This window comes from Castor canadensis, chromosome 11, assembly GCF_047511655.1.
Source record: "Castor canadensis chromosome 11, mCasCan1.hap1v2, whole genome shotgun sequence".
Classification (NCBI taxonomy): domain Eukaryota; kingdom Metazoa; phylum Chordata; class Mammalia; order Rodentia; family Castoridae; genus Castor; species Castor canadensis.
Genome location: NC_133396.1, coordinates 18,206,667 through 18,223,324, shown reverse-complemented (window position 1 = coordinate 18,223,324; position 16,658 = coordinate 18,206,667). Strand labels below are relative to the sequence as shown.

At 41.4% G+C, this 16,658-nt stretch overlaps 1 protein-coding gene and 1 long non-coding RNA gene across 21 annotated transcripts in view; one reads left to right on the top strand and one right to left on the bottom strand.

Moving 5' to 3' along the window:
* The window catches only part of LOC109679135 (leucine-rich repeat-containing protein 37A2-like), a 127,873-nt gene extending 112,817 nt beyond the window's left edge, over positions 1 to 15,056 (top strand). For all 8 annotated transcript variants that reach the window (XM_074045628.1, XM_074045629.1, XM_074045630.1 and 5 more), the window contains 9 exons: positions 29 to 100; positions 626 to 700; positions 6,295 to 6,413; positions 8,379 to 10,126; positions 10,418 to 10,519; positions 13,038 to 13,087; positions 14,411 to 14,462; positions 14,543 to 14,685; positions 14,785 to 15,056. In XM_074045628.1, the coding sequence (XP_073901729.1) occupies positions 29 to 100; positions 626 to 700; positions 6,295 to 6,413; positions 8,379 to 10,126; positions 10,418 to 10,519; positions 13,038 to 13,087; positions 14,411 to 14,462; positions 14,543 to 14,685; positions 14,785 to 14,911 (2,488 nt within the window). In that variant the 3' untranslated portion in view covers positions 14,912 to 15,056. The remainder of the gene's footprint in view (positions 1 to 28; positions 101 to 625; positions 701 to 6,294; positions 6,414 to 8,378; positions 10,127 to 10,417; positions 10,520 to 13,037; positions 13,088 to 14,410; positions 14,463 to 14,542; positions 14,686 to 14,784) is intronic.
* The window catches only part of LOC109676013 (uncharacterized), a 355,135-nt gene that overhangs the window by 326,915 nt on the left and 11,562 nt on the right, over positions 1 to 16,658 (bottom strand). For 3 of the 13 annotated variants that reach the window (XR_012438539.1, XR_012438545.1, XR_012438544.1), the window contains one exon: positions 7,361 to 7,472. The exons of 9 other annotated variants lie outside the window; for them this stretch is intronic. This is a non-coding gene — a long non-coding RNA (uncharacterized lncRNA). Of the gene's footprint in view, positions 1 to 6,488; positions 7,473 to 16,658 lie in introns of those variants that run through there. One more of the 13 variants, XR_012438535.1, reaches the window with a different exon arrangement.

The window sequence follows — 16,658 nt, the reverse complement described above, 5'->3', positions numbered from 1 at the left end:
ACCATTTTAGTTCCATTGCATTTTTCAGAATTCTCAGTCGTAATCCTCTGACAACTGTTGAAGATTCCCATCTTTTTAAATTGCCAGCATTAAAGTATCTGTAAGTATTGCAATAATTTTTATGAGTCATGAGATGATTTGTGTTTTTGTTTACTTTCATCAAAGGTTAAGCTGTCATTTTAGTTTTAACTAGGTAATTGAAAAAATGTTATTGGCAAAGGAAAGGATTAAAATGAACAAGACAGCCAGCCAGGGAAGAACACATAGAGATACTCAACATGTAAACACAGGTAGAAATATCATTTATTCCTCAAAGCAAAGAGTAAAGGATAGGAGTGAAAGCAACATGAAAATGAGAAGGAAGATAATGGTTAGAAAAAAGACTTAGGCTCTGGTCAGTGCCAAAGTCATTAATTTGATGATGCAAACAGTAAACTTAAATTTCTTCAATAAGAGTAATTATCTTAAAAAAAAATAAGAGTAATTATCTTATGTGACAAGGTCGTGAAATGGCTTGTTTCATGGGGAAGTCAAACCTGAACTAATAACATTTCCTTGAAATGTCTTTTTAAGTACACACTGTCTGTGTTGGGGTTCATCATGAATGTGGGCTTTTCTCCCTCAGGGACCTGGGAAAAACACAAGTGCGACTTGCGACACTTGAGAACATCCTCCTGATGACTCTTAAGTTGGAAAAACTGTAAGTTAGTTTTTCTTAGATTTATGTATCGCTTTAGTTTTCTTTGGCTTGATTAATGTCTTAATCAGGCTTCTTGAGATGCCATTTCCATGTAATAAAATTCACACTTTTTTTTTTTTTTACGGGACTGGGTTTGAACTCAGGACTGCACTTGTTAGGCAGGTGCTCTACCACTTGAGACAAACCTCCCGAATTCACACTTTATACGTCTACAGTTTGATGGTTTTGCATGGCTATGTAATCATGACCCATTCCTGATGTTGAATGACCTTGTCATCCCCAAAATCCCCTCATATCCTTTTGGAGTCAGTCTACTCCTCCCACTGGTAGTCCCTGGCAACCATCAAACTTTTTTTTTTTTTTTTTTTTTTTTGGTGGTACTGGGGTTTGAACTCAGGGCCTACACCTTGAGCCACTCCACCAGCCCTTTTTTGTGATAGGTTTTTCCAGATAGAGTTTCACAAAGTATTTGCCCAGGCTGGCTTCAAACCACGAACCTCCTGATCTCTGCATCCTGATTAGCTAGGATTACACCTGACTTTTTGAGCGTTTTATAAATGGAATCATATAGTACTTTGTGTTTGGCTTCTTTTACTTAGCATATTCCACTGGCAGTGTATGAGAGTTATACTTGCTCCACATTTTCACCTGATCCTGATATTTCAATTTCTTTCTTAAATTTTAGCCTTTTTTTACTAGTAGGTGTGTAGAGGTGTCTCATTGTCGTCTTCATTTCCATTTCTTTAATAGCTGATAGATAAGGTTGACTGCATTTATGGGCAACTGTCTGCTTTACAGAAGTGTCTGCTCAAATCTGCTCTCATGTTTTAGTTGGATATTTATCTCCTTCTTTCTGAGCTTTAAGAGTGCTTTACATACTCTGGATCCAGGTCCTTTCTCTCAGATATGTGCTTAGTAAATATCTTCTCTCTGGTTGTGGCTCGTCTTTTCACTCCACTGTCTTCTGAAGAGCAGATGTTTTAAATATTTAAATTTTGATGAACTCTATCTAATGTAGGAAGTTTTTCTTGTATGGTTTGTATTTACGTGTGTATGTGTGTCTTACCTACGAAATCTTTGTCTAAGAACTTGTTGTCACTGGGCAAGGTGGCTCACACCTGTAATCCAACATGCTTGGGAGGCTGAGAATAGGAGGACAAAGGTTCAAGGCCAGTCTGGGCAAAAATGTAGTGAGAACTCATCCCAATGAGTTCATACCAAGCCAGGTATGGTGATACATTTCCATAATCCTAGCTACAGCAGAGGCTGTATATAGAAGGATCAAGGTCTCAGGCTAGCCCCAGGCAAAAACATGAGACTCTGTCTGAAAAATAACTACAGCAAGGCCAGGTGTGGTAGCTCACATCTGCAATACTAGTTACTTGATGTTAGAAATATCTTTAAGATATCAGGATATCAGGAGAGACAGATGACACAACTCAGAAGTCAACCAACAAGGCAAAATTTACTTCTGCAGAAGGGTGGGCCATAGACAAAGAGCAAGTACAACCAGCAGGGTTTTATCTCTAATGCAATGCTGCCCCTCCCCTGAATTGGGCAGATTTTGGGGGTCACAGTCTATGCAGTTGGCTAATTTGAAAGAGGACATTGGGATGGGCTGTTGAAGAAAAGTTTAAAAGCTCTAGGAAGCAATAACTGTTTTAGGTTATCAGCTCTGGAACCAGGGGATCTAGTGGAATTTTGTCCAGCTGAGGATAACCACTTTTGTTCTTAATAGAAACTTTTATCATATTAAGTAGCATCCATGAAGCAAGTGTATGGGAAGCAAGTTAGTGAGACTAACATTTGTAACAGCAGGGGTTACTGATTAAATCCTTTGACAGAAAAGACCCAACCTAAGCTGATTCTCACACTTGAGAGTCTGAATTTGGGAGGATCATGCTTCAAGGCCACCCTGGGCAAACAGTTCATGAGACCCCCTATCTCCAAAACAACTGGAGCAAAATGGAATGGAGGTCTAAGCAGTAGAGTGCCTGCTTTGCAAATGTGAAGCCCTGAGTTCAAACCCCAATCTCTCACACACACACACACAAAGGGCTGGGGGCATGGCTCAAGTGGTTGAGTTAGAAACCATAGTACCAGAGGTGCAGCTCAAGTGCTAGAGCACCTGCTTCTAAGTGCAAAGCCCTGAGTTCAAACCCCAGTCCAATCCCAAAACAAAACAAAAACAAAATTAAAATAAAAAACCCATAGTACCTACAAAACTGTTAAAAATGAGAGGGGAGGGGGCTGAGAAAGAGTAAAATAGATGATCAAAGAACTTTACATGCCTGTTGTAAATATCACAACAAAAGCCCTTTGTACAATTAATTTATGCTAGTAAAAATCAAATTAAAAAAACCACAGTAGCAACCAAAAAAAATCTTTGTGTAAGCCCATCATAAGATTTTCTCCTATGTTTCCTCTCAGAAATTACAGTTACATTTAGGTCTATGATCCATTTTATTTTTTTTGGAAGTTTTGAAAAATATTCTGTAGGGTCTATCACGACATACCACTTACAACAGCTTAAATTGTGACACCTTCCCTCCAATATGGCAAGCTAAGTAGAAATTTATGTGCTCAAGGTTAGTATGGAAAAGGCCCTTCATTTAGCCCTCTGCTCTGATCATTTCCTTACTGAAATCGCCACGATATCAAATCTGTTGGTTTCTGCTCCAGTCTTATCATCCTCAACCTCTCAGAGCATCTGCCAGTTGATCCCCCACTATCAGGGAGATGCCTTCCTTTGGATAGCAGAGTCCTCATCACTAACCAGGCTTCTTAGTTACACAAGGTAGTGGTGTTCTCCCTTGTCCTTCCTCCCTCCTTTCTCTTCCCTTCCTTCCCTCCCATCTTCCTTCCTATTTCTCTTTTTTTCTTCTCTTTTGAGACAGGGTCTTGCTATGTAACCCAGGCTGCCCTTTTTTTTTTTTTTTTTTTTTTTTTGTGCTGCGTGGGGGTACATTGTGGGATTTACAAAACTTCTTACCATGTATCAAATATATCATACTTGAATTCACCCCCTCCACTGTTCTCCTCCCCCCAGGCTGCCCTTAAATTTGCAATCCTCCTGCCTCTGTCTCCTGAGTGCTGAGATTACAGGAGGCCATCATCATGCCCTGCTGCTTTTTTCTTAGATGGAAAAACACTGCCATTCTCTGTGGCCATTTTCACTCTTTAAGTTTTCTACATACCTCATGCACATTTATAAGAACTGTTTTCATGTGCTCATGCTAACATACATGTAAGTCTTGGGTTGGTTATGACTTTTTCCCCCCCAATATGGGTCATATTTTCTTGCTTCTTAATAATTTTTGGATTCCACACATTGTGAATTTGAGTTTGTTGTGTACTGTATATTTTGATATTCCTATAAGTATGCTTGATCATATTTCAGGTGAGGTTATGTTACTCAAAAACAATTTTACCATATAGGTCCTAACTTTGAAGATTTGTAAAGGGGGACCACAAAGTAACCTTAATCCAGAGTACATTATTGACAAGTACTAAGGCAAGACCTTTGAGTACCCAGTGCACCATGATCATGAGGCTTTCCAGTCTGCCCTGTAGGAGCAGGCAGTATTGCTAGCCCTGTGCCATATCCTCTAATCTGTTTGGTGGTTCTTTTCCTGGCCTTGAGTAGTTTCCTCAGACACATGCTCTGATTAGTACTTTGCTGTATATTCCCAACCATCCTTCGACACGGCTCCAGAGTTCTTTCTCTGTGTGACTCTTTCTCCTCTGGTATTGTGCTCTAAATTATAGTCACCTTGGTTCACCTGGACTCTCAAGTTCCATTTCCTTTATTTATTTATTTTTGGCAGTACCGGGGCTTGAACTCAGGGCCTCACACTTGCAAGGCAGACTCTCTCCCACTTGAGCCACTCCGCCAGCCTCAAGTCCATTTCCTTAACTAGGGAGATCATGGGTCGCTGCTTGTGTTCCTTCCCTACCTTGTAACCTGGAAGCTCTCTCAAAGCGGCAAGCTAGTGTTAGTCAGCTTTGCATCACTATGACAAAATACCTGAGAAAACAACTTAGAAGAGGAAAGGATTTATTTTTTCGGAGAGGGGGCTCTCACGTTTACGAGGTTTTTGTCTGTGGCTATTGCTGTGGGTCTGTGAGGAAGAACAAATGGTAGTGGGAGCCTGAGACAGAGGCTGCTCACTTAATGGGCAGCTAAGAAAGAGAGTGAGAGAGGGTCCAGGGAGAAAATATACACTTCAAAGACAGGCCCCTGTGACCTACTTCCTCCACCTAGACCCCATTTCCTAGGAGCCCAATTCAGCTATCCGCTTATAAATGGATTAATCCATTAATGAGGTTAACACCCTTCAACACCACCCTATGGGTTATTCCTCATAAGGAAACTTTTTATTGATGTTTTGTTGTTGTTGTTGTTGTTTTGGGTGGAAGGTTAAGTTGGTTCCTGTCACTCCATCTTGGCTATAAGCCAATAATATTCTTTAAGTCTGTTTTGTTTTTATTCAGGGGTAGTCATAGACCAGATGTTGTTTCCTTTAGTCTAAAACATTTGATCACCTTTTTTTCTTTTGCCTCTCATGACATCAGTACATTTAAACAGTCTGAGACAGTTGTCTTGTAAACTGTCCCACCCTCTGGATTTGTCTTTTCCCCAGAACTAAATTCAGGTGAAACCTTTGATATGCCACGTGATTTCAGGTGACCCATGATGCTCTTTAATCACGTGATTAAAGTGGCATCTTCAAGATTTCCAAGTTATTGCTTGATAATTACTAAATAACCAGTGGAGTAGCAATTTGAGATCAGTGAAGATGCTACCCTCAAACATCTTTTCACCCCGCTGTGCATCAATGAGAGTCCTGTTCAAACCAGTTATAATTCGCTTTTCTAATCCTATCACTCCTTCTACATTTATTAGCTTGCACTATTGTGCAGTCCTCACCACACATACCTGTTTTTTTTGAGTATCGCTATGGGTACAGGATTCTTCTTATTTATGTCGTACCTTATTATCATCTTTACAGTTCTTTGATGCTGACATTAAAGCCAGTGGACAAGCCCTCTACAGGGCTGAGCTGCAGCCTAGCCCTGTTTTTTTGTGTGCTTAAATTGCCCAGATTTGCACAATATGATCTGTTGCTTTCTAACAACACAATATGGATTAAGCTATGCTGTTTATAATACCTATAATAATTTCTAACATTTGCCACTCAGTGGGAATTGAGAAAGTGACTCCATAAGTTGGGAGCTTATCATAGAAGTCTGCCTCATTCCTGTGCACTCCCAACCCAGAGTGAGACTTGAGTTGAGAGGAGATGCTTCTGGTTGATACTACAGATCAATGTCACTCAATTCTAATCCTTAGCACTCTATTTGAGGCATATGACACCCACTGCCATGCTGATCCTTCATTTGGGCACCTGTCTTCCTTCCCATTTATTTTCAATATTCAAGAGCAGCAGTTTATCTTTGGGCTTCTACCAACCTGTCCAGGTCGTGCTGCTTCAAGAGTTCTTTCTACACAGCCCTGTGGTAGCCTTGGCCTGCCTCTTCTACCCCTCAGTAACTGTTTCCATTAACTTAATTATCTGTGTTTCCATTTACAGGATCTTACCTCGGCATATGGCCTGCTGCCTCTGCCAATTTAAATATAATATTGAATTTGTCTGCAAGACAGTCAAGCTGCATTGTGACAATGAATGTCTGACAAACACCATACATTGTGGTGAGTCTGTTGTTATATGAAAAATGTTTTAATTTTAATGTTCAGTTTTTAAGTAATGATCATACATTTTTTATTTATTATTTTTCTTATTCATATGTGCATACAAGGCTTGGGTCATTTCTAAATTTTTTAAACTAATAATGTAATTGCTTTAATTTTATTCATTTACCCAGAGTTAAACTCCCTCCATTTCTGAACTGCTTCAGTGCCCAATGTCAGGTTCTTAGTTATCACATAATTTATAATATAACTCTTCCATATGGGCAAGGACCTAGAAGAGGCAGGGAATGATATTAATGGTCACACACTGTACTGTGCTCTCTGCTTGGTGCTTTGACATCCAGTGATCCCTTATTCATATAGTGTCATGTAGTTTGTAAGTTCCTTTTGTAAGTGTTAGTTACAAAATCAGAGTGCTCTCTGATTTCTAGGGCAGGTGTAGGTGGGTTTTGATAGTTTGTTTTATAATATTTTTATAAAAATATTATACGCAATGTTCTTTTATTTGGAGCCTGTGAGTTTCTAAATCTGTAACTAGCAATTGCTGCCTTGCTTTCCTGATGGAGTGAGGGCTCTTCACGCTTAGACTGTCCAACTCTGAACTCACTCTCAATCTCAGGCTTTCCTATCTATTCACAGATCCCTCGGGTGCTTTTAAGGCTTTCTCTGTGTATTGGGTCTCAACATTAGCACTGACTTCATGGCTCCCAAAATATCACTGCTTTGATATCCTGACAGCTTGGAAACAGGGCCCTACAGGTGAAGTGGGGCAAATAAATAGGAGCACTTTGTGACTTACGTGAACCCAGTGTTGCTTATTTTTCAAAACAATTTTTCACCAATAACATTCACTTCTCCCCCAGAGGTGGCAAAATACACTTTTTCATCTTCTTTTACAGTGAGGAATATAAGATCCCAGGTACCAAATAAATGCTTTAGCCCCATACCTGGGTCTTCTGCCTCCAGTTCTTGGCTCTCCAGGAGTCCACATTCTTCCTCTCTTACCATCTTTCCCTCCTCTTCTGACCCTCATCACCACCACTAATACTCTCAATTGTCCTGGAAAAAAAAAAGTCTACTTCACCATAGTCCACTTGACCTTCATGCAGTCAGAAACTTTGGATGGCTCCCAAGTTGGAAGTGTTAGAAATGAAATGAAAGCAGTGCAGACATTGGGCAAAAGTAGCATTTCCCTAAGGCACTTAGGATCTCAAGACATGTTTCCCCAGAAATTGCTGTTACTCTACAGATTCGTTGCACATTGCACTTAGACATACAGCTGGGCAAACTAAAAATTTCCTAACCTACATCCCGGCTCCCTGCCCAAATTTAAGGAAAGAGCCAGGAATGAGACAGTGTTTGTGTTTTTGTTTTTGTTTGGTGTAGAGCCTTCTTTTATGCAGGTTAGGCTACATGGGATCAGAGCCCAAGCAAAGGATGGGTAGGTGGAGGAGGACAGGGCCAGCTGAGGACTTTTTAGCAGAAAGAATGCTCCCTTCAGAGGATTGTCCTTCATCATGGTCCTCTGTGGATGGTAGCAAGAACACAGTATGGGGAAGGGAGGTTCAGAGAAGAAGCTTTGTTGTCCTCTGTTTCTGAAACAGGACAGTGTGGAGATTGTGAATGCGAAGAGAGTTTTGCTGAGCAGGCAAATATTTGTCTTCCAGTCTTGGTATTTTTTGAGTGTTGGGCAATTGACTGTCCTAAATAGAGTTCCTGTATTTCACACTATGGAATGTTCTGAGTAGGTTGCTACTTTGTTAAAGGTGGTTTTTTCTCTTTTTGTTGCCATTGCATAGGTTTAAGTTTGGGCTTATTTTTCTCCCCTTTAAATGTCACTCAAATATTTGCCTACCCCTACTTATTTGACTGTGATATGTGGCGATGAACTGATTAAAAAAAAAACAAAACTGGCTACCAGTCTTCCCTTATCAACAGCAGTCTTTTTTTTTTTTTTTTGGACAGTTGAAGAAGCATCTATAGGAAATACAGAAGGAAAATTCATGAAGGTGTTACAGACCCGGAAGAAGAGCACAAGCACCGAGCTGACTATTGAACCAGAAAGGGGATATGAGGACCAAAATAGTGTCAGCTTTTCTGGCTTCATAAATGAGCAGCCAGCCTTTAATGATGAAAGTGATCTCATTAGTGCACTAAATTACATATTGCCATTTTTCTCGCAGGGAAATCTGGAAGAGGCAGAATCAAAATTGTTACCATTCATTAAGCTGCTTTTTTCCAATGTGTTAAATGGAAATAATTCTCCTGATAATTTGAAAAATAATATAAGAAGACCCACTCTTAAGCCTTCTTCAAACAACTTAGCTTACAAAAATAAATTGAACAAGCTCTATTTTCTGGAAAATGTGTTAGATGCAGAAATTCAGGAAAAAATTGATGAAGTTAAAGAGAAAGAAAAAGCAGCCATGTTTATGCAGCCCAGCCTTTTAGGTCCCAAATCTAAACGCCAAATCTTTCAAAGGAAAATGGACACTGCCCAACCAGAGGAAAACAGCCTGGCAGAGTCTGCAGAGAAAAGGCTGCAGAGGGTGAACAGAGTCCTCAAGGGGCCAAAAGGCACACAGAAAAGGCCCTTCAAGGAAGTGAGGAAACAGAGCATCTGGGAGAAGCAGAGTGCCCCACCTCTTGTGGAGACTATTGCTGCAGAAAGGAGGGATAAGAGACCACCCCTAAGGGAGCTGGAGCAGCTTCACATGGTCCAGGAGCCCAGGATATCAGAGGAGTTCACCTTCCAAACAGAGCCCTCACTCACAAAAGAACAGAAGGCAACGGTCTCTTCTCTCCTAATTCCATACTCAGTGTCCACCACTGCAAAACCACTCCCTGAGGTCAGAAATAAAGCAAAAGACTTAACCTACACCATGTTTGTTTTAGAAGATGCAAATGCTAGAGTTAGAAACATGCAGGCTTCTAAACCAAGCACAAATGACCAAAAAAATCACCTTCATCAAACAGGCTCTCATGTGCTCCATAGAATACCCAAATCCAGAAAGAAAAAGTCACACTTGAACGTGCTGCTTGCACACAGGCCTCCATTCTCTGCCGTAAGAAACCTCATAAGTTCCCCTTCACGAAGGTCCTTTTCATCTTTGCGAGACCTGAGTTCTCAGAACAACCCGTTTTCAGAATTAAATGTTTTTTCAGAACCTGTTATAGAGGACACGCCTATACAAAAGCAGACTGAAGGAAGTGCTCTTATGGCAAACACGGATGAGCCAGAAGATACTCTCTCTGAAGCCACAAACCAGGAAAATGCTGCTGATGCAGATTCCAGTGTGGGTGCATTTGATGAAATACCAACTGTGAAACAAACCAGTGAGATACACTGGGAATACCCCAGCATGGGCACTGACTCACCCACCAAAGATGTCCTTAGCACATTGGTACCCCTGGCTGATCATCTTCTATCGAAGCTAATCCAGCAGCTTCCGTCCCTCATCCCCAACAGTGATGTGAGAGCACTTCTTTCTCGTATGATTAGGACCTTGGGAATTGACTGCTCTGATCCTGATGTGCAGGCAGTCTGTTCTAAATTCATCCTCAGAACAGGCTACCTGATGAAAGTTCTCAGTACACAGCAAGAAGCCAGTACATCCAGAACTGACTGGGATACAGACCAGTGGAAAACAAAGGACTACATCAGTGACAACACAGACGTTCAGAGTAAACAGAAGGGGCAGGAATCAAGTGAGGTGAGCAAATCATTTAGGATATGCCACTGAAGCAGGAAGACCAGTGGCTCTAGTCTAGTGCAAAGTTATGAAGCCAAGACAGTGTCTCCCACTTTGTTTCTTTGGTGAGTGAAGTGGGACCTAAAACAGATAAAAATTAATAGAAAAAAATGCAAATTAATGAGGCATGTAACACACTACATTTGGTGTGTTCTTTAATTCCCCTAAACTACTCACCTGCTGGAATGGGATTTTAAATAGTTTTCATCCTTCCCATCTCTTTGTTATTTAACAAAAAAATTTTTTTTTTAGTTTACAGAAGAAGTTCCAGGATCTGGTTATAACAACAAGGTCATCTTGGCAGGATCTTTGGCCACAGTACTGATGATTTTGATAATTATCTGTATCATTGAGGTAAGGACCACAATTTGTTCAGGTTTCCAGAATATGTGTTGTCTTTGTAATAGACTCCAAACCCACAAACTGAAAACCAAAGGGATTTTCCCACTCTCTACAGAAAAGTAATTCTGTAATGGTGTACGTAGTCTTCTCTCTATGAAATAGTATTTCTCACTGTCAAGCCTGCGATACCAGTAAGATGACAGAGTCTAATTTGTATCTAGGAGTCAGGGACCGGCAGGTGTTAGTTTATGAAGACCTCCGGGAAGATGATCACTGGCCACTGCACAGGCAGTACCCTCTGCATCTCCCAGTGGCTATGGCCTTTCTTGAAATTTCTATAAACTCCTATACTGTTTTAATCTGTATGTACAGTTCAATCTGTATTTGTATTTATTTGTGTTTTCATTATTTCCTTTGCCTGCTTAAATAATAAGCTCTGAAAGGACAGGAAGCCTGCAGTGTTTTACCTGCCGTAGAAAGTAATGGCAGTCAAAGGAAGAGAGATAAGCATTGTGTCAACTCCACAATGAGGAATAACACAATGCAATATTTATTTCAAGTAGCATACAGCGTCCAGCAACAGACAGACGAGGTGTTCCCAAGGAGTGTGTGTGTCTGTGCTGGGAATTAAACCCAGGGCCTTGCACGTGCTAACCAGGTGCTACACTGAGCTACACTCCTAGCCTAACACTAGGTGACTTTTGAAATGTCACCTTCTAATATTCTAGTCAGTGGGAGAAAATAAACAAATGGTAATAGAACAGCTGCCTAACTATGTGGGAGCAAGTAACAAAACATTCCTACTTTCACCTTAAACAAACATATTTCGGTAAATGTAAAGACGGGGAAGAGAGAGACAGAAACAAAGAGGGAAGGAGGGAGAGAGAGAAAGACAGAGGGAGGGAGGAAGAGAGCGAGCTCTGAGAGAGAGGGAAACTAAGTATAAAAGTATTAGGAGAAAACACAGGCAGTACTTTTATAGTTTTGTGGTAGAAAAGAGCTTAGTAGGCCTGATGCCATGGGCAGGAACCTTTGGTAGATTTTGCCTCTGATGCCATAGCAATCTTAGCATTTATAGACAGGACAAAGAGTTTTCCACAGATCCTCACAAAAATCCTGTGAGGAAGAGCTCATTGATCCTGCTTTACCAATGAAGGAGATCATTTAAGGGTCCAGTGGCAAAACTGAAGGTAAAAAAAAAAAAACTCCAATTTCTCTGACTGTAAATTCATTCTCTTAACATTCTCCAGGGGAGGGTTTTATGGCTGCATTTGTTTTTGGTTTTGTTTTCGTACTGGGGTTTGAATTCAGGGTCTCACACTTGCCAGGCAAATGCCTAGTATTTGAGATAGGGTCTCAGGTTTTTGCCAGGGCCAGCCTGGGACCATGGTCCTCCAGTCCCTCTGAGTAGCTGGGATTACAGGCATGAATTGCCATGCCCTGCCCTGAGTTTTAATCACATAAATATTATACATCTTTGGTTAAGTTTATTCTGTGGGACTTTCTACATCTTTATTGCTAGTGTAAATGGGATCTTTCTTCCATTTTTCCAATTCATATAGGTACACAGGAAAGGTATTGAGGTGTGTGGGCTGAGGTGTGTGGGCTGATCTCTTTATTTTGTACTTAGCCGACTTGGTGAATTCTCATTACTTCCAATAAAAGTTTAGTTAATTCTCTTGGGCTTTTGGGTTGTCCATCATTTCACATCCAAATAGTAATATTTTGTCCTTTCCTTTCTAGTGCTTATACCACATTTATTTTCCTTATTGCATTGACTGGGACCTCCTCAACAGCAGTGTCTCCAAGCAATAATAAGAAACATTTTACTCTTTATTTTTGATTTTGAAACAACACTGTTGTTTTGGTTTCTGGTAGATATTTTTTTCTTTTTTTTATTTATTCATATGTGCATATGTTGTTTGGGCACTTCTCTCCCCTGCCCCCCACCCCTTTCTCCGCCCCCTCCCTCTCCCCCCGACCCTCCTCCTTGCTTCCAGGCAGAACCTGTTCTGCCCTCTTCTCCAACTTTGTTGAAGACAAGACATAAGCAACAATAAGAAAGACATAGCATTTTTACCAGTTTGACATCAGGATAGCTATACAGAGAGATTCCTAGCATTGCTTCTATGCACATGTGTATTACAACCCAGATTGATTCATCTCTATGAGACCTCTTCACCACTTCCAGGTCCCCTCGCACAGTGACCTCTGTCGTTTTAAGGTGACTATTAGATACGTATATTTTAATCAAGTTAAGGATGCTTCCTTTTTCTATTTGAAGGTTCTGTTAGGAATTATCCGCTGAATTTCATCTAAAACAGTCAATACAATGTATTAAGTGCCAGCTGCATGCAAGATCCTAAGTTAGGTACTGTGGAAGAGAAGAACTATTAACAGAGTAGAATTCCTGTGTTCAGAAAAGTTATCTCACTGGGTAAATAAGACCTAAATACAAGGACTGGATAAAGATTTGAAGATAGTGTTCACTGTGGTGGATAATCATGATTGTGCTTTCTTCCAAAAACAGATTTATTCCCACAGACGAACAACAGAGGATGATAGAGAAGGCTCCTCAAGGTAAATATAGGTCTTTTTATGAGGGTCTGAGAACGAGGGGAGAACTTAGAACTCATCTCTTTAGATCCCCTGGTCTAACAAGGAGGAAACTGCCAGAGGTGTAAAGTATACATATTTCCCATAGGGTTTTGATGGGCTCCAGCAAAAGCTGTTCCCTAGCCAAGGCGGAGATAGCCAGGACTTTGCTGTAATTAGTCCCTCAAGCATAGAGGGTGAAGAGTAAGAGGTTTGGGCTGTGCCTGCTCCTGCTGCTGGTGGGCATCAGGCCCAAGAAGAGGCCTTCTAGGGAACTGGGTTAGGAAGCCCCAGGATGTTAGGACACAGGGCTGGTGAAAGATAGAGCGTCTGAGTCCTTCCTCTAAAGTGGTGGGAAAACTGACCTTCTCAATCCTACTGGTTACCTTCTCATCTCTACTCTCTCTTTTATCCAAACCTCATAGAGTTTTAGCTAGGAGAAACAGTAGTTTGTCTCTTCCTTTTATAGTAAGGAAATGGAGAAGGAGAAAGAGGAAATACCTTATCCCAGGGTCACACTGCTAGTGAGTTATCAGGAAGGTGGCTCCTTTCAAGCCTGACACTTCTCCATTGATTACACTGTGGTTGGGCTGTGATTACATATTATATCATGAATCAGTACTTATATGCCATGAAGACAACCATAGTCTCTGGAATGATACACTCTGACTTTTCCTATTGTTTGTATTCAGAAAAGATACGTTGTGTGTTAGTGCTAGTCATGCCCGTTAAACTGATTTCATGCCACATTTATTAGTGACAGCCTGCAGTAGAAAAATCTTTGAGCTAGATAACTTCATTAGCTGGACTCAGACATTTGCTTGGGCTTGGTGTGACTCAACTTATGGGTAAAGCGGCTAGGAAAACAAAAGCACCTTCTCCCTCACTCCTCACCCCAACCCAGTGAGCAAATGATGCATGAGAAATCAAGTTTGCAGGGGACTGATATGAAAGACTCTGGAGAGCGTGAAATGCTTCTTCCCAGTATGGTTGTGCAGTTTGTTCACTGCACAGGGGTACTTAGCAGAGGAGAAAAGTGGAGCTGATGATCCTGCCTATGCTGCATGCAAGCCACACACAAAGGTCTCCCCAGACATGTGGGGCTCTTTGGGACAGGCATGGACAGCTGCTGGAAGCCCTGCATGCATGGAATTGTTTTCAAGCCCCCAGGTCTGGGGTGACTTTGCTCATTGTGATTATGGACCAAAGCACAAGTTTTTGTCTTAGTAAGACCTGAGATGTACATCATAAGAGACTTGTAAAACAGCATGAATCACTAACTGTCTTGTGCATGTGTTTTCATCCAAGGGGCTTTTTCGCGTTTCTGCGCAGGAGATACCCAACAGAAAGTGAGAGTCAGGCAAGTTTGAAGAGGACTTGGTGTTGTGGTTGGAAAAGGGAGGGGAAAGCAGAATTAATATCTCCCCTTCTCTTTTCTAGGAGGGCTTCCTTTGCTTAAGGCAGCCACTCTGGCTTAGGGATATGTACAGACCTCTCAGTGCCACCCGGAAGAAAAATATGGCCCAGAAGCTACATGACAAGGACTCTTCTGATGAGGATGAGATTTTCAATAAAGATGCAGGGTAAATGGCTAAGGGGTGATTTAAGATTCCTGTCTAACATGGGAGTAAGGAACATTTGGGACTCTTTAGAGTAAAAGCTTTGCTTGTTTCTTCTCCTAGGGAGCTCACTGAAGTCATCGTAGACAGTTCTGGATCTTCAGGAGAAAAAGGCTTGAATGATTCTCCCAGGGAGCTCAGCGAAGTCGTCATAACAATTCCAGCACAGGCAGATTCAGCCCGAGGGTGAGAAGAGGGAACTGGCTGAGGTGCTCTCCACTCAGCCCATACAGTGATGCCCATCCCGCCTCAGAAACTGGCAAATTTTTGTTTGACACTGCTTGTCAAACACTTATTATTCTCATTAAAATGTGTAAAATTTCTAACTCATTCTATCCATGTAGTAAGAAATTAAAACCTAAAGAGTTAAATAATGTATGTGCAAATAACAAGGACACAGGCAGGAAAACTAGAACTGATGCTGGACTCCTTTGTGGCAGTCACGCTTCTGGAAGAAGCAGTGTAGACAGAGAAGAGAGCTTCCTGCCTTAGCTCCCCCAGTTTAATCATCCTCGGGGAATCAGAAAACACATCTACAACGGATGCGGAGTTTTAAGTCAAATCCCAGTTGTTCTCTTGCCCTTTCCTCTGTTCATCAAGAACCAGTCATTTCCGAGGTGTCTGACCCCCTGCCCCCTGGAGACCATACACCTTGTAGAACTTCTCACTTGGTGTTGGGGACACTAGAATATCTAGATCAGTGAGCCTACTGCACTGTGGGGCCAGGTCTTGTGGGTTTTTTTCCCAAGCCCTCAAACTATTACATGAGTATGTAGCCTGTCTTAGAAGTGTTCTCCACTTTGACAAATGGGTAGAAAATTGACCTTAGTTTGTTTTTCTTTTAAAACTATTGACCCTGCCAGGCACCAGTACAGGCTCACTCCTGTAATCCTAGCTACTCAGGAGGCAGAGCAGAGATCAGGAGGATTTCGATTTGAAGCCAGCCCAAGCAAATAGTTCAAGAGATCCTATCTCGAAAAAACCCTTCACACACACACACACACACACACAAAGAGCTAGTGGAATGGCTGAAGGTGAAGGCCCAGGACTGCACCAAAACACAATTGACCCTTGGACAATTGTAGAGAGGTACCAGAGGGATAGTGTAAGAATGTGCAGGATAATTTCCCAAGACTGCCCTCCCTAGCCTTTATTTCCAAAAATAAACTGGTGGGGCTACTTCTCCATTCACATGGGCTCCACAGCCTCTCCTAACCTCACTGAGGGTTGCACATTTGCTGCTCAGCTCCTTCCAGTTCTGCCCTGCTCCAAATCTATCTGCTTCCTGCCTTGTCCAATGGGCATCGGTAGCTACATGATTGCAAGTAGCTATTTACAAAGGACACAAGGGGTCCTTCACTCCATGCTCAAAAACAGTTATTAATAAATCATGTTGAGAATGTATTAAACACATTTGTGAGTAAAAGAAAATCAGAATAAACAAGAATAATCCACCTACTGAACACAAGAAAATGATGGCATTCTAGTAATATGAGATGAAACGGTGCCAGCCACAAATGGATGAACAGCCCCAGGTCTCCTGGAGGAGCAGTGTGCCTGGAAAGCAGCTCAGTGGGTTTTGCTGGTTAGGGTTCCAAGCAGTTAGTGGCCTGTCAGTTCCTCATCTGGCTGATAAGTTAGCTAATTCTGGGCAGGAGATCCCTGTTATCTTGATGCTTCCCAAAGTTCCTTCCTAAAAATGAAAACCAGTGTTTCTCCTTCTATGGTGACAAGTGAGCCAAAAAATATTTACTGAATTTAAAGCACAAGACTAAATAGTAATCATAACAGGAAGCACCAACAACTACCACTTAAAATCAGCTTACTTGGTGTCAGGCCTTGGGTTAGGCATTTCACAGTCTTTCATCATTTAGCAACTTTTTTTTTTTTTTTTTGCATTATTTTTTTATTTTGTGAGCTCAGGGCTTCATGCTCAC